At 41.0% G+C, this 18038-nt stretch overlaps 1 protein-coding gene and 1 pseudogene across 1 annotated transcript in view; both read right to left on the reverse strand.

Annotated features, from left to right (window-relative positions):
• The window catches only part of Ryr3 (ryanodine receptor 3), a 535270-nt gene that overhangs the window by 83157 nt on the left and 434075 nt on the right, over window positions 1–18038 (reverse strand). The window contains exons 61-65 of the mRNA XM_076570297.1: window positions 16349–16398; window positions 15883–15943; window positions 11567–11805; window positions 9995–10076; window positions 3690–3820 (exon numbers count right to left, since the gene is read on the reverse strand). Coding sequence (XP_076426412.1) covers window positions 3690–3820; window positions 9995–10076; window positions 11567–11805; window positions 15883–15943; window positions 16349–16398 — 563 coding nt within the window. The remainder of the gene's footprint in view (window positions 1–3689; window positions 3821–9994; window positions 10077–11566; window positions 11806–15882; window positions 15944–16348; window positions 16399–18038) is intronic.
• LOC143272755 (low molecular weight phosphotyrosine protein phosphatase pseudogene) lies at window positions 12827–13949 on the reverse strand (annotated as a pseudogene).

The following is an 18038-nucleotide window of genomic DNA, read 5'->3' on the forward strand; positions in this document are numbered from 1 at the left end:
CTTGCAACCTTACCTTTGTTTCGAAAGGTTAGATGACCACCTATGACTATCTTGCTATAACTTCGTGTTGTTACGGCTACCTTGTTATGTCCACCTTGCAACCATGTCTTTATTTCAGGAGGTTGTTAGGACTAACTTGTTATGCTTATGTTTTGCTCTGATAACCTTACCTATTTTGCTCACCAAATCCACCATTTGGAACCCCCCTACGCTTGAGCTATAAAAGCCTTATTTTCCTCATATCCAAGGATGACCTCTCAAACCCTGCCTTAGGGGGAGACAGCCTGTGTACATAATTAAAAAAATCGCCCTTTAATTAGTTGCTTTCTTTAATTAATTTGGCTATGATGATTTGGGTTGGTGGTCTTTCTCCTCCCATCTTTGGGATTAATAGTTGGTGCATTGGAGTCATGATAATGACCTTTAGAAATTATTTATATGTACAATAATTGGCCTTTGAATGGAACCAACATTTATGATTCAGAAGGTGTTTTGTGCTCCAAATGCCACACAATAAGCTCAGTGAACTCTCATGAATTAGCTAACTGAAGTCAGCCCCAAATGAGTTCTGCTAGCAGCAGACACAAGAGTGTTGGTAAAGTCACTAGAACACACTGCCCTTGTAGTTCATAGATAATGCTTCTCATGGTGGGTTCCTCTCAGCTAACACATCAGAGATGCAGGACCTCAAGCCCTACTCTAGGTCTGCTGAGTTAGCAACACCAGTGACAGTGGTGGGGCTTGGTGGTCTTTGACACAATGATCCTAGAGTACTATCATGTTCTCCTAGAAGCCCTTTACCCAAAGAGCTCCTTGATGACTTACAATGGAATTGGACCTCTTTTCTCTGTGGTGGTTGATTATTCCATCAGGATGTGGAAGGTAAGCAAGGTGGCTAGTGACCAGATGTTTCCGTCAACCCAATACTCTGATTAATAGGCTACATTCATGTGACTAAGGATTTCTGCCATTTTGAAAAAGTGCCACAAAACAGTATTAACCTTTTCTTAGGTATATCTTAATTCTGGATAAGAAAATGCTACAGGTTCTTAGAGTGCTGAGGCTTTTAATATAATTAACTCTACTGGCACAACACCAATCATCAATTAATAGAGATGTCCAATTGATGCAAGGCTTGATACTATAAATCAGTTCATTCATTTAAAAAACACGCCATCATTTGTCAACTTAAATATCCCTTCCTCTCCTTTGCGCCTTAGGCCACCCATTTTGTAATGAATGAAGTCTGCTATCTTACAGTCCACTAAGCTATCAGTCATTCTCCAGCTAATTCTGTGTATCCCAAAATACATATTGATGCACATATGATTTTTTAAAAAGCCACATACACACTCAGCATTCACTTTATGCTTATTTAAACCAATGGTGAAAGCAGGAGACTAGGGTGCCAAGTCTCACAGTGTGTTACTGGTGGAGAAAGGAATTAGGTGCAAGGGAACTTTCAGTCCCCCTAAAAGGCAATGGTGTCCCTAAATGACAGTCTGGGCTTAACTCGGGCTGCACATGTTTACATGCAGCATTTCTCAGAACCTGTTAAATGGGTTTCTGTCTGCCAGAAAGAGCCACTTCCCTTATCTCTACTGGTGAATACCTGTGGCATATATCAAAGCCTACACTAACCTCCAGTCTCCACTGTTATTCTAGTTCTAATAATTCTACCTAAATTGTTCTGGGGACCCTTTCTAGAGGCAGGATGTTCTTAGTATGTGACATAAGTAGGAAGAGGGGATAAAGCTTCTGTGGTTTGGCACTCTGCACTCTAGGTTAGAAGGACAGTGGTGACAAGGTATGCGTAGGACCCCATGACAGTTTGAGAAATAATACTTGAAATAAATGGAATTGATATGAAGTGTAGCCATTCATTTGTAGTATATATCCATCATTTAAGAAAATCTTGGCTCAAGATGGGATGGATTCTAATTTAAAATGGTTTACTATGTATCTTTCTTTCTCTTAACATCAACTAGGTCTATAATTATGCAGTTTGGGCTTCAGATTTCATCTATTGGAACCCAAGATTTATTAAAGATAGATATGGAAGATTTTCTATTTTAGTCTGTCATCTTGTGACAGGGCAAGACAGTATGGAGTTTCCTCCATTTTGTATTCTTGTTGAGGCCATTTTAGGTTTAACTAGAATTTGATCTTCTTGGTGGAGAATGCTGTGGAAAATTTCCCAACTCTATTGTAGGAACCTGAGATCAAGATGCCACAGCTAACTTATCTTCTGTGCAAACCTTCCTCTCCAGCTAATCACTTATCTTAGCTTCTGTTAAACTGTTTGCTTGTACAAAATCTCTCCGTGCAGCTGCCAGCAAGATATCAGGATGTGGTTTTTGCCTTTTAAACCCCTTACCTTAAACACTTGGCAATACATTTGAGTGTAGTCCTAGCTGGAATAAAGACTTTCAATGGGCTATAAACTGTGTCTGAGTGGTCATCTCTAGTGGGCTCCCCATAACAAGGTTTAACTAATATCACACTGAACCCAAAAAGGAAGACCTTTCTTTTCGCTCTCCAGAAGGAGGATAAAACTTGATTTGGACTTTAATGACTATTGGATGTTTTCCAATAAATCTTTATCAAAATAGGCTATGGGCTAGAATTGTCCTATGCATATAGTTTATCAATCTCTATTATAGAATTTAGTGCATGTCAATGCTCCTGTTAACAAAGCCTCTTCCTTGTATAACTACAATTCCTTCTGGTGCTATTCAATGTCTTATTTTCCATGATGGTAGAGAATATGTGTTCAGTATTCTTTGAAGCATAGCCTCCTCTTGAAGAACATACTTAGGTTATTAGTGTGCATATGCCCTGTTGTGATGCCCTTCTGAATAAAACCTACTCTAAGGTAGTCATATCCCCAGGTACAGATCAGAAATGGAGACCTGGGGCAGATAAGAGACCACAAGGTCTTGAGATGGCAGGAAATTAGAATCCAACTAGACTGTCTCCTCATTGTATGAAAGAGCTATCAAAAAAAGTCTCATTCAAGCTCATTTCTCGAACAAGATAGAGACATAATCTGGTCCCTAACTCTGACCCGCTGACCTACTTTTACATTGTGAGGATTAACTTTGTCAACTTGATGGGATTTAGAATCACCTGTAAGTATGCCTGTGAAGGCATTACCAGAGAAGTTTTGCCAAGGAGGAAAGACATACCCTGAATGTGGGCAGCATCATTCCATGCGCTGGGGTCTCAGAGTGAATAAAATGGAGAAAGTATGTGGTGGTGCACACCTTTAATCCCAGCACTCGGGAGGCAGAGACAGGTGGATTTCTGTGAGTGTGAGGCCAGCCTGGTCTACAGAGTGAGTTCCAGGATAGCCAGGGTTACATAGTGAAACCCTGTCTTGACAACAAACAAACAAACGAACAAATAAACAAACCAATGAGAAAGTGACTGGAGAATCAACTTTCGTCTCTCCTCTTTCTCACTGCGGATGGAGTGTGATAAGCTGCCCCATACTTTTTCCTGCATGCCTTCTCTGCCTTAAACCACAAGCCAAAGTAAAATTTCTTTCCTTGTGGTGTTTTATCTGGTACAAGAAAAGTAGCTAAGAGTACACCACATAAAACACCAGACTGCAGGACTGCTGTTCCATCCCTGCCACCTTCCCGGCTCTTCCCCTGGGTTGATGATCTCCGTGAGAAGATACTTACTAGACCGCTCCCTGGGAGTCTTGGTGTTGAAGACTGAGAGGGGATTATAGCGGTTAAGGCTAGGCTCCAGGAATGCCACTGGGATGGCAGCTGCCAGGGAAGCCAGACATTCTCCAAGAGCAGGACGTTGCCTGGAAACAAAGAAGTCCATTTAGAAGTGATGCCATCTATATGCCGGCCCCACACACCAGTTAGGTCCCCATCTCAGGATGTCTCACACTACTTCCTTTTGTTTTAATGTACTGGGCATCCTGAGGCACTGTAAAGCATGCATGCACTTTCTCTCCCAATCTTTATGCAGATATTAATGGTGAGTTCATTTCTTTGAACCTAGTTTGTGGTAAGATAATATGATATACTGTGGGGGCTATTATAGGACCATCATGGAAATAACAGCTTGCTGGAGAAGGAACTTGGAACCAAGAGTCAATGCCGTAAATCTGTGGAACAGATTGTCAGTTGTAGGATTCCTTCCAGTTCCCAACCTGTCCCCAAGACTGTGTGCTCGTCACCCTTCACCACTGTGACAAGAACCAACAATTTCAACAGCACCAAGAAGCTGGAATGTCAAAAGCATAGATTCTCTGAAAGTAGGTAACAAGGATTTATAGAGGTGGTAGCTTGCTTTTTTTTTTTTTTTTTTTTTTTTTTTACAGAAGAGTAAGCCATGTTGGCCTTAACCTTTGTCTGCTAGATGGTGAAAGTCCTTTCTCACTAATATAGACCAAAGATAGAACATGTATTCTATACAGAACCCTGATACAATGCAATTCAAAAAGCCGGATCTTTCCAAACTAATCATAAAGAATAGCTTCAACCTGCAGCTTTGTTAGAGTAAGAGATGCATTTGAGTTGAACTTTAAAAATGTAATCCAAACTGTTTCTGAATAAAATGACTGGATAAGGCCATTGGAGTAGACTTGGAGTCTGCAGGGCAGCCTGAGGAAGTACAGAATGGCCCTGCTTGAGATGCAAGACTAATGTGCTGACTAGAGGGAGGAGAAAGGCAGAGGTGGCTGAGTGGGCATAAAGCTTTGGATTCGCTGGAAAAAACCCACTCAGGCTTCACTCAGTTACTAAACTGATTTTAAAAGGGATGTTTTAAACTACTCTGAAGAATAGCTAATAGAAGTGAATTATTCCCCTTTATCGTCTCAGGCTTGGCTTCTATGAAATGGACCTCTTATTTGCTATGAAGTATGTAAGAAGATAATTTTCAAATCCTTCCTGAAGGTCATGTCCTCAGTCAGACCATCACCTCCTAGCTGATGCACATCTTTGTCCTCCAGAGAAAGGTTTGGCTGTCAGAATCCTTCTGGCCCCCTCCCCTAATCCAGGTAGGCTTCGCAGACAGAGCAGTACCCTTGGGCCAAACCGAGACCCCGTGCCTGTGTACCAATGCTGCCTGTGTCTCCTCTGGAGATGCGTCAGTGGGAAGAGGGAGAGCTGTGTAAACCACCGAGATTAAGGCCCCTCTTCTGAGCATCCTCTAGTCAGGCCCATTTTCCTCAATTGTTCTCAGCACCCCATCTTTCTTATTTGCCAAGTTCAAGAGGACAGTCCAGCCTGAGGAGACCATCACTTCAGATCTGAAATGGCCAGTACCCTCAGAGGACAAGGAGGTAAAATGAGAAAGAGTCCACGAAGGGTCATTTCACAGTGTTTACCAGCAGAGTAGTCAATAAGAAGTTACAGGATGTCTCTTCTGTATTGCTTTCAAAGAAGAGAATAAGGAAGAATGATGGGGAAAGGGATGTCACAGGGGGAAACACAGGTGGAAGAGAATCTGGGAGACACTTGGGTATGAAATGATCAGACACAATCCCAAGTCTGAGGGCAAATTTTAGTTGATACTGGGAAGTGGTGCCAAACTCGTGGCTTCTCCACTTGCTCTGTGGTTTTACTGAAATTGAAGTTATGAGCTCATGATCGTGGGTGTTTGGAAAGTTAGGCAGCTATAAAGGTAAGTCTTAGGGGGAGAAAAGAGTTGAGAAGTCCCAGTTGTATAGGGCTGCAGTGATGGGGACATGGCCCTGTCCTCTCTGATATTAATTACTGAACAATCCGAGTCACACCAACTTCTCAACAGGGCATTCTCTAGTCAGGAGCACATGCGGATGCTAATTAGCTGTTCATCCAAGAGAGATAAATAAGAGCTCTCCTGGCCCAGCTGCTGCTAACACAGTAAAACCCAGAAGTCTGACAATTAATTCTGGCTGTGAAATGTCAGAGAGAATGACCTGGGGCCTCCAGACCCACGGAGTGATGGAGCCAGGCATAGACTTCTCCAGTCATTAGTGTCCCCAGGAGGCAATGTAGGTGTGGGCAAAGCTTGTACGTGTGGGCAAAGCTTGAAGGTGTGGGCAAAGCTTCCAGGCAGGGTATGGGCTGCATAGTTATCTCCATAGCAACCAAAAGTGAGAGAGAGAGAAAGAGAGAGAGAGAGAGAGAGAGAGAGAGAGAGAGAGAGAGAGAGAGAGTGTGTGTGTGTGTGTGTGTGTGTGTGAGAGAGAGAGAGAGAGAGAGAGAGAGAGAGAGAGAGAGAACTTGTAGTTTATCATTGGAAGCTACTTGTTTTTCTTTAACCTTTACTGCCAAGTAGAGTATTTTTCACATGATAGGTAAGTCAAGGGTGGCTGATTGGAAAGGTTTCAATATGTATTTCAGTATATTACTTCCCAATTTCCCAACTATGAGGATTTCTTTGTCAATATCTTAACTATATTTCCATGATGCAGTGACAGCAAGTCTCTCAAATGCCTATTGTCAGGGACACAGACAAAGAAATCACAGTATATTAATAATAATACTGTGGTTTGAATGAAATAGCCCCCATAGGCTCTCTCTTTTTGTGTTTTGCTCCCTATCTCTGTGTTTTGTTCCTGTTTCTCTCATGGCCAGGTCCAGTCTGCTGGCCATGATTACTCTGCTACTGTTTCTGTCTTCTCTGGACTCTGCTAGATGCATCTGGTTGTTCTCTCTCTTATATCTACAAGAAAAACCTTCCCCTTAACCATACCATGGAGCATTCATGACATCAGTTTATACAAAGGTAGTAGAGAAATGCTGGTTTTATTACATGTTTCTCCATAAAACTCAAAATTTAGGAAATTGAAAAGGAGTCTGGATCTATGATGAAATTATAATATGTATCATAACCCAAAACCATAAAGTAGCTACCAAATCAAGTGAGGGTACAGAGATTAAAAACACACTCTCCAGATGGGTCCTTAGAGATGACACTGACTGCTCTTTGAGAAGACCTGGATTTGATTCTCAGCATGCACATGGCTGCTGATAATCATTTGTAACTTCGAGAGCATCTGACATCTTCTTCTGACCTCCTGTGGTACCAGGCATGTATGTGGTACACAGACATATATTCAGACAACACTCACATATGTGAAATAAATGAATTTAAAAACCAACCACAGTAATAAAAACCCCCAAATCCATACTTTCTAGAATTAGAAGAGTGTGAGGAGGTCTTTAGAAGTAAATACAGGAGTTAGAAGTTGCTTGAAATAGTGAGCATTCAGGGTATGTGAAGGCCATGGAAGACCTGGTAGACAATGTGTACACAGGGAGCTTCCATCTTGCAGAGTAAGAGCTGGGGCTGAGGACGGTATGTGCCTGCCATTCCTGTCATCCGTACCCAGACTGGAGAAACTGCAGGGGTACAATGGCGTGGAAGGATGAATAGGAACTTGTCTTATAGCTGCAGCCCTAAATTCTCCAGAGGATGAACATATATTAACTCTCTCAGAAAGTTCCCTGACTTCAGTGTGCAGAGTCTCACCCGCTCCTCACTCGGCTTAGCCAGAACCTGAATCGGATGTTGCACAGGGTAAAGAAAACGGCAGACTTGAACTTGACAACGTTCTGTACTATTGGGTTCTGTTTTGTGAACTAGCATGCCTTTCACAATTAAAACCAAGAAAACAGACATACAATACCCTTTAGCTGTGCCAGCAGCACGCTTCTGGGATTCTAAGTCTCTAGTTTTTCAGTTGTTGAATCTCTTTAGTCTATTCCCGGCTAGCTAGTCTTATGCAGATGTAGAATAAAAAACACAAACACACACATTCCCAGTCCTGTAGTTGAGCAATAACTCTGCAATGAACGTGAATAAAGTACAAAAAGCCATGGAGGTACAAATCTTTCTGGTCTGACATTTTAGAGTTGACCTTTTGTTTGCTTTTTTTTTTTCAAAAGAAAAATGTAGAAATTTGTACAAAAAATTATATAAGGTTCCTTGGTGTCCATGTGCCCTCTCTCTCTTTAATATCTCTTTAAGATATCTTTAATTGAGATATCTCCCCTAAGTGAAATTCTGAGTTAATTGGGAAAATCATTGTATTGATTCTATTGGTTAAAAATACATGTTTAAAATTTCATCTCAGGGCTGCAGAGATTGTTCAGTGGTTAAGAGTACTGGCTGTTCTTCCAGAGAACCTGGGTTTGATTCCAACCACCACATGGTGGCTCACAAGAATCTGTAATTCCAGTTCTAGGGAATCAATAAGCTAGGATGTGGTGACACACATTTAATTCCAGCACTCAGGAGGCAGAGGCAGTTGGATCTCTTGAGTTGAGGCCAGCCTGGACTACATACAGAGTGAGTTCCAGGACATCCAGGAGGACTACACAGATAAACCCTGTATTGAAACACACACACACACACACACACCCTCAATATATATAAATACATGTGTATATATACATATATATATGTATATATATGACAAAATTATTTCTCCATATTTTATGGAAAGCCAGGCAAATGTAAAGACATAATCATAAAGCATATTTAATCATTAGTTCTTCAATTAGCTTCGTGAACCCTGAAAGCCATTTGGAAACTATGGTTGTGATGAAATAGATTTGTTTTCAATTTATCTCTAAGCCAGATTTCAATCCACTAGTTTAGATCTTAAGTTCTTTAAGGGGATAAATTCTCATTTTGTTTGACTGACACTATTTTAATATATGTGTGTTTCATTATGAAATGAGGGTCAGGTTTTAGGGTGTTTGATACAAGCTTCATATATAGGTTCATGATAAGTAGATCCCAAGGAGTGTTCAGAATAAATTACTTGGAACAGATCAAATTCTTCCAGGCTTGCTTATTTGATAGGTGAAAAGGGAAACAGTCCTTCAAGGATAAAGCTAAGTCCAGAAGTTTTATCATTCTGATTTTACCCCTGGTAAATAAATAGAACAACGCAACACACTGTATCTGACTTTGAAAAGCTAGGGGTCGCTAAAGCTTCCATTGCCACAGGCAGATTACAGAGGCAAAATTAGAACCTAAAATATCTACAGATAAGCTTGTTCAGACTCAAGATTATCAGATAGCTTTTCTGGTGCCAAACTGTGCATTGTTTAAAACTGTAGCTAATCTGACAGTTGAGAATGGTAAAGGTTCAAGGGTGTATCACACAGAGACTCATTAAACACTAAAGCAACTGCCTTAGGTCCCCGAGTGTCTCAGCAAGCTCTAACCACAGGAACTCTGGAAGCTAGTCAGAAACTGTGATAATGAAGTAGACATGCTTTCAACATTTTTTGGCTACCAGCATAAAATTTTGCAGGATTTTATAGCTCCTGTAGCCATATATATTCAGTAGCTTTCTCCACAGAAGCCTTTGATCTGATTAACCTCATTATGATTCTTTACATTGCTACAAAATTTTCATAACTCAGCTGTAAAGCTACCACTTCTGATCAGTGAATATTTATGTTTGGCTGGACTGAAAAACAGATGTTAAGTGTTTTTTTTTTTAATTTTAGTATAAGTGGTGAGGGAAAATAAATTTTTACTTAATATTTTATTAATCTTTAAGAATTTTATATGTGTATTCATCATTTTCCCACTTCTCTTCTCTCCTCTAAACCCATATGCCATTTCTTGCCCTCTTTCAAATTCATGGACTATTTTTTTTTAATAATTGCTGTTACACATGTGTGTGTGTGTTCTCAAACATAAATTAAAAACTCTCAGTTCTCAGTCTGCATAATGTTACTTGTATACATGTTTTTAGGGTTGAGTGTTTAGTACTGAATAACCAATAGGTGTGCTCTTCCCAGGGAAAGACTATTTCTCCTGTTCTTGGCATTCCTTGGCTGCCTATAGTTCTTTGGGTAGGGCTCAGGATTCCTGGGCTATCCTAAGTTCACATTTGCATGTTTATTGTTGTCCTTGTTCAGCACATGGTTAGGCAGAAGGTAATGCCCCCTCCCCAACAATATTTTTCTGAGCCACATGTTTTAACTGAAGAAACAAGCAAGCAAAAATTAATTACCTTTCAACATAGATGTTTTTCCCAGTCCCAAGGGAATAGAGGCTGCACAGAATGTGGTAGCATGAAATCTGCACGTCACTCACTGAAACAAAGAAGAGAGGTCATAAGCAAATATCAACCCCAGCTCCATCTCCAACACATGGAAAAGCCCATGAAGAAAAATATTAAGGCAGGCATCAGTCAAGAGCAGACGACTCCTCTCTCCTTTCCCCTCCTCCCTGCCTCTGTAAATTCATGAAACACTCATCAAACCAGACACTCTTTTGCTAGCTGCTGGGAAACACTGATAGGAACATGTGCTCCACCAAAGCTGCCCAGGTCATTTGCAGAGCTGCTGATCAAGATCACAAAGCTTCTTGGAGAAAGGAATCATTTGGCCAATGGCACCTCCATAATATCCAATAAAGGAAGACTATATTCAAAATTTACCAAGGGTGATATTGTCTTCCTTTGGATCAAAGGATGAATAAAACTTGAAGCTTCCATGTCATGTTTGATCATTTCCTAAGAAGGTCTATACAACTGCCATGCTTATTCAGAAAGGGAAAGAGAGAGGAAAAGAAGAAAGGGAGAGGGAGAGGGAGAGGGAGAGGGAGAGGGAGAGCCAGAGAGAGAGAGAGAGAGAGAGAGAGAGAGAGAGAGAGAGAGAGAGAGAGAGAGACAGAGACAGAGACAGAGAGACAGACAGACAGAGAGACAGACAGAGAGAGAAAGGAAGAGAGGAAGAGAAGGAAGGGTGGAGAGAGAGAGCAAGTTCTCAAATTTGCTTATTTAAAAATTTCTGCTGTATTTAAAAAAACTAGCCAAATAGTGTCATGATCTTCCCTTATTTTCTAAGGGAAGGGAGTTCTGAAGGAACACAAAGAATGTCATCAGCAGGCATCATACCCCCAGACACATCTAGACCTCATTTTATGGCTAGGACTACTTCAGCAAAACCAGAACTAATTTAATATTTTATTTTCTAACCAAGGAACTGCCTTGTTTCTATGACATAAAACTCCGACCTAGTGGGACTAACTGATGGAAGACACAGTTTGACAACTGACTAAATTAAATCATATGGCAGTGTTTAAGCAATACTGAAGCTTGATGACATAACATGAACATGGTGGGGATGGGGGTGGGGTGGGGCTGGACACACTGCTAAGTACAAAGCAAAATAAAACCAACTGCAAGTTGAAAAAAGATGAGATTTTAGCCTTTCCTTTGCTCCTGGTACCAACGAGTAAATTAACATGGAGCACAGTGTCTGGAAACCCTGGTAGCAGAATCTGAGGCTCATTGCTCAGATAACCTTTTCAAATTAAATGGAAGCATAATAGCTGGTAGCTAGAAAAGCAGGTGGGAAACTGGTTCATAATGCAATTGAAAAAAGATGAATGTTCTATACTCAAATTAAGGGATTTTTTTCCTTTTTTAAGAGTCTATCACTTCATTTTTTTTTAAATCTAAGAAAAGCATGGGACATCTGCCTTTCTACTCTGCCCTCAAGGTCAACATAAGTGAGTGGGTCTCACATCTGTCTGTGGCAGTGCATAGACATTGATGACAAACAGCAATAGGACTCACAGAGTAGATCCACCCCAAACTGATGCTGAGCGATGTGCTCAAAGATGGATGTCAGGATGGGAAGCAGAGCCACTGTGGTGTAGTTAATATTCTGAGAAACACCTTTGATCTGCGTTCTGGAATGGGTAAACTTCCCCAGCTTCAGGTTTTCTGAAGTCTTCTCTAAGTCTTCTGCTGCATTTTCAAAGAATGAGCGCAACCCAGCTTTCACCAGCTCTGAGCCCGACTTCATGACGGTCCTGTAAGGACACAAGAGTCAAAGGCAGGGGCACAACTGGACCGTGCAATCAACCTCCCCTTACATGGTGGTGACTTGTGGGCAAACTGGGCAGACAGTTGGTAGTCTGGTCACCAGACGAGAATGTGTCAGGTGCACTGAAGATGTCTGTTTCCACCTGGAAAAGAAACCTGTACTACATGGTTCTCTGGTTAGTGACTGAATGACGGGCTTGGCTTGTGGGGCTCATTGCTGAACTCCTCAGGACACACAGAGATAGATGAAACTGGTCTTAGTTCCTCTGTGAGCTAAATGCTGCCGCTGCCTAGTCTTCTGTTACTGTCTAATGAAAGGACAGGAGTGAGCCTTTTCCACAATTCACTTGGGGTCAAGATCCTTTATGTGTAGTATGTAGGAGGAGGAGAATGGGGAAGAGAGGAGAGAAGTTGCTTGAAGGCTGCACTCCTTTTAGTCTGCAGAGCAGTCCTAGATTGGAGGAAAAGAGAGAAAAGGGAGAGCCAGTCCTTTATAAGGCCAGCTTTATCAGGTCGCTGGGGCAAAGGACAGTGACACACGCCCTGAGAACTTAAGAAGCTAAGAGCAGCTAATTTCTCCCCTCAGAACTATTTCATAAAATGTAAAATTGGAATAAAACCTATAAGCATAAGTATAATCTTCCACATTTCAACATCTTCTTCAGAAAATGATGACAGAATTGCTTCAAGGGAAGATGCTCTTTATCTTCCAAGTTTTCTTGGTAATTATCACACATACCAGGACAGTAAAGGCTATCAGCTAAGTTTGCTCTAATTTCTTTTTTTTCAGATATATATTTTTTTCATTTGTCAATAAGAAAGCAGGCTTATACCAGATTTCTATTTCAGTTGTCTTTAACTCACATTCTTTTCTGACATATAGCCATATGAATTTGAGGTCACTTTTCTGAAAATGCACTAAAATTACTTATACTTGCCTGTAAGTTTTTAAAATGATAAGGAACACTACAAATATACCACTATTAAAGCACACCTTTTTTTAAAAGAGGCAAAGTGGCTCAAACAGGAACAAAGCTCAAAAACACTAGACAAAAACCAAGTAAGAATAAAAATGCTCATTTTACCCATCTGTTGCTCCCATCTACACTGTGTAGCCCAGGATAGCCTTCCGGAATTGCGGGCCTGCATTATCACATCCAGCTTCTCCTCTCTTTCAAATATTTGAATGTCTTCAGTGTGTCTGAGTTTAAACTCTTCCAATGTTAATATGGATGGAATTATTGTCACAAAAGTTTAGGATAGAGAGGTGAGGTATAAGGCGAGCAAATGGCACCACTGGATGCCTGTCATGCACACACTCTAGTTAGACCAGACTATCAGACTGGGTGGGCTTAGAGGCTGACCTTGACCTTGTAGGCCATTCTTACTTATTGGGTTCTATTTTGTTTCATATTTTTTTATTTCACTATTTTATAATTAGGGCAAAGTGAGAGAGGTTCAATTAGTCTAAGAAGGCTTAGCCACACCTCAAACTGTCTTACTCCAATATTTTTATCCTTCTGAACATATATCTAATTTTCACCTGCAGTTATTTTAGAGATATACAGTAAGTCAGCTGAAAAGTTACGTGGGATATGGGGCTAAGGACTGCCACCACCCTTGGCCATGGCTCTGGTGAGTTGCTCAATGGTGGTGGGCAGGACCATCTAGTGAGTCTTCTCCAAGAAGGCCTTGCAGCACCTGAGGCATTGCTGGTTCCCCAGTTCGAAGTCAGAGTCATTGCCATAATAAGGATCTTTAATAATGAGATATTTCTGTGGATCATAGCTCCCAAGTAGCTCAATTTTATCTCTGCAGTTTTAACTTGATTACTTTTTCTATTCAAATCTCTCAGATTTCTTTTATCCATACATATAATCGAATGTTGCAACGTCTTCTCTTGTAATCTGCCATACAATGTGATTCATGGGGATGCCATGTTTTCTCATACAGCTCTGCCCATGAAAGCCAGGGAGGTTCCCCACTTCATAGGTGGATGAAGCTGCACTGTCTATCCTCCAATTATCTGAAACATTTTTATCAGTTGCCAATTTTCTGAACACTGCTTCTGCAATGGGTGACTGGCAAATGTTACCAAGAACAACACTGACTTGTACCCAGCCTCTGCCATCTTTTGGTACAGACCCTGGCCACTCTAATTTCTTATAAACACCCTTGCCTACAACTTGAAGACTAGAGACCTCCTGTAATGACCTGTACCCTTTTGCATGGGTATGCTGCGTGGTGTGGTGGCCAGAGGCTGATGTTGGGTATCTTTCTTGATCACTTTCCACCTTACATATTGAAGCAAGGTCTCTTATTTGAACCCAGAGCTCAGTAATTTGGTTAGTCTAGTTAGCCAGCTTGCTCTGGGTATCCTGTGTCTTCATGAGTGCTGATGAGTCACTACAACCCCTAGACATTTATGTGGGTCCTGGGGTATTGAACTCCTGCCCTCATTCTTGGAGGGCAAGCGCTTCTACCCACTGAGCCTCTGTAGCCCTTATTATTTTTCATGGCCTTCAGTTTGTCACAGATTGCCATCTTTGCGTCACTCTCTTTAGAAGGTGGTTCTCTTTTGCATTGGATCTTGAAGGGCATGTCCTCTTCCTGATTCTGATAATGACCTTATTATTTAGTTTTTTTTTTTTTGAGACAAAGTCTCACTATATAGCCTTTGCTTCTTGAATACTGAGATTAGAGGCATGTGCCACCACATCCAGCATAAGGACTTTTCTTAATAAGCATGTTCAAAAGAACTCCTATTGGGTCTTTTTACTATTTCTTTCTTTGAAAATATCATGTATGTTAATATTACCAGAATTATGTATTTTCTAAAAAAATAAAATTTCCTTTCCTGTTCAGCCATCTTTTCTATATCTTTTATTTTTATCAAATAGGTTTTTTTCTTCTATTTCTTTATTTTATTATTTTTTTATTTTACAATACTATTCAGTTCTACATAATAGCCACAGATTCCCTTGTTCTCTCCCTTCCTGCCCCCCTCCCCTTCTCCCCAGCCCACCCCCCATTCCCACCTCCTCCAGATCAAGGTTTCCCCCGAGGACTGGGATCGACCTGATAGACTCAGTCCAGGCAGGTCCAGTCCCCTCCTCCCAGACTGAGCCAAGCGTCCCTGCATAAGTCCCAGGTTTCAAACAGCTAACTCATGCAATGAGCCCAGGACCTGGTACCACTGCCTAGATGCCTCCCAAACAGATCAAGCCAATCGACTGTCTCACCTATTCAGAGGGCCTGATCCAGTTGGGGGACCCTCAGCCTTTGGTTCATAGTTCATGTGTTTCCATTCGTTTGGTTATTTGTCCCTGTGCTTTATCCAGCCTTGGTTTCAACAATTCTTGCTCATATAAACCCTCCTCTTTCTCACAAACAGGGTTTTACTATAAATCCAAGGGTAGTTTTAAACTTGGCATCCTTTTGACTGTCTTCTACATGCTAAGAATATAGACATATATTACTTCACCAGCTAGCTGATGTATTTTGATTATTATATTTATTTATTTATGCATATGTATGTGTGTAGGTGTGTAGGCCAGAGGATGATTTCTGGTAGTTAATTCTCTCCTTCTACTATATGAGTCACAGTAAGTCAACCCTGGGCATCAGTGCTTTTATCTGCTGGACTCTTTCCCTGGCTTCCTGTATTATTCTTTTGAAGTCAGATATCCCTACATTTTCCTGGCCACGTTGAACTCAAAATGATATTGTTCATTTCTCAGGATGATGAGGGTTTCACCACCTACCAGATATCTCTACTTGTGCGTGTGTGTGTGTGTGTGTGTGCGCATGCGTGCGTGCGTGCGTGCATGTACAATTAAGTACAAACTGAATGTTGCTATGTTATACATTTTACCTTCTGACAAATGAACTCAGTAAGCGAAATTAAGAACTGATCAGTTGTTTTAGATTTAAGATGGTTCATGACAATAGGTCTGTACTGTGGGTATGAGAAGCGGACTGTTGACTTCTAAGGCCCTCTTTGCCTATTGGGGAGCCAGAGAGGTAGTCATAAGGAAGGACTGGAGAGAAAGCATCAGACTTACCTTGTGTCAAGTGTCTGAGCTAAGATGTGAAGGCAGCTCACCATTGTAGTTGAATCACTCCCTAGAATAAAAAACATCACCTGTGACTCTCCAAACCCAGCCTGGCTTTTAAACGCAGCCTTCTTAATATGCATCAGACATACCCCAGTATAATTAACCAGCAACACACAAAGTGCCAGGTCTGTGTTCAGGAACCAGGCATTTATCTCTAGTCTGACACAGCCTCTGCTTCATGATGGATGTCAGGGGCAGAGCTTAAAACATTCATTGGTGTGGAAAATGTGAGCTGTTAAAGGGGTAGAGAGGTCATTAATCATGCTTCATACCAATTTTCTATGGAGAATTTAGGTGACACCTCAGTCCCAAGGTGCAGGTTTTCTAAGGGATCCACAAATGAAGGCAAAATGGAAGCTCAAGATAATTACAGGAAGGCTTGCTGCCTTCAGCAACACATCCCTTCACTTACCGAAGAGGGAGATCCTGTGTCTCACGAGAGCAGCCAGCTTGCAGAACAGGCTAAAGCAGAAAAGGTTGCAATTCAGAAAGCCACAGAGACTCAAGAAGTGATTTTTACCCTGTTCTTCAAGCCCTCACATGTGAAACAGCGCATAGACTGGAACTTTAGGGAGATGCACCATGTCCTCTGGAAGAGTCTCTGGAACCACACTTAGGGAAATCACGTGGTTCATACTATACTGTTTTTGTGAAAAATCATGAATGTTCCTTGTAGGCAACTCCACCCTACTAAAAAAAATCCCTCTGTAATAAGAAGTGTTATATAATACTATTTTAAGGTGTGTTACTGTTGTTTATGTTACATTTGTTTAACTCTGTGAAGCTGTGTTACACATTAGACCATCTAAAACTCCTGATGGTCTAATAAAGAGCTGAATGGTCAATATCAAGGCAGAAGAAAGGATAGGCAGGGCTGGCAGGCAGACAGAATAAATCTGGGAAGAAAAAGAAGTAGCCAGAGAAAGAGGAGGATATCAAGGGCCAGCCACTCAGCTACACAGCCAGCCATGGAGTAAGAGTGAAAGTAAGATTACAGAAGAAAAGGAAAAAGCCCAGAGGTAAAAGGTAGAAGGGATAATTTAAGTTAAGAAAAGCTAGAAACAAGCCAAGCTAAAGCTGGGCATTTATAATTAAGAACAAGCCTCCATGTGTGATTTATTTGGAAGCTGGGTGGTGCCCCCGCCAACAGAGCAAAAACAACCAACAACAGAGAAGAGTACTTGGCAGTGGCCCTGTGTAAACTTTCCTTGGTGCTAGGTACCATATGTTGAAATGTGCATTCATGTAATGTGGAGAAAAAAAGATGAGGACCCTAAAAGGCACTTTGCTTCTCTATCATTGCAATGAATTGTAAATCATTTTGCTGCCTTCAAGTGGAGTGTAAAGCTTTAGTTGGAAGGTGGAAAAAAAGTGTCAGGATTAGAAAAAATGTTAATGGTTAGAGTTGGGAATAGGAGTCTTTGAAATATAAAAACATTTTAAGAAGTACATTTTTCAAAGCTACAGGATCTTTATGATACAAGACAATAACAGGATGTCCAAGAGGAGTCCCAGTGAGGGCCCAGTATTGAGTGAGTAACAGAAGCCAGAGGCCTCGAACCAGACCAATGACTCATTGCAATGAACACTTACAAGTAAAGACTAAAGGGTACACTGTGTGACTCACTGGGCCACACTACAGTTTCTACACTGAGATTTTTCAATTTTTTTCTTTTTTTAAAAAAATTTTACTTTTGGAGATTAAGGGGATTCAAATTGGAAAGGAAGAAGTCAAGCTTTCCCTATTTGCAGACGACATGATAGTATACTTGAGTGACCCCAAAGATTCCACCCAGGAATTGATAAAGCTTATAAACACCTTCAGCAACATAGCAGGATACAAGATCAACTCAAAAAAATCAGTAGCCCTCCTATATACAATGGACAAAGAAGCTGAGAAGGCAATTAGAGATACATCACCCTTTACAATAGCCAAAAATGACATAAAATACCTTGGGGTAACACTAACCAAGCAAGTGAAGGACCTATATGACAAGAACTTTAAGTCCCTGAAAAAAGAAATTGAAGAAGATCTCAGAAAATGGAAAGATCTTCCATGCTCATGGATAGGCAGGGTTAACATAGTAAAAATGGCAATCTTA

The sequence above is a fragment of the Peromyscus maniculatus genome, chromosome 4 (assembly GCF_049852395.1).
Source record: "Peromyscus maniculatus bairdii isolate BWxNUB_F1_BW_parent chromosome 4, HU_Pman_BW_mat_3.1, whole genome shotgun sequence".
NCBI lineage: Eukaryota > Metazoa > Chordata > Mammalia > Rodentia > Cricetidae > Peromyscus > Peromyscus maniculatus.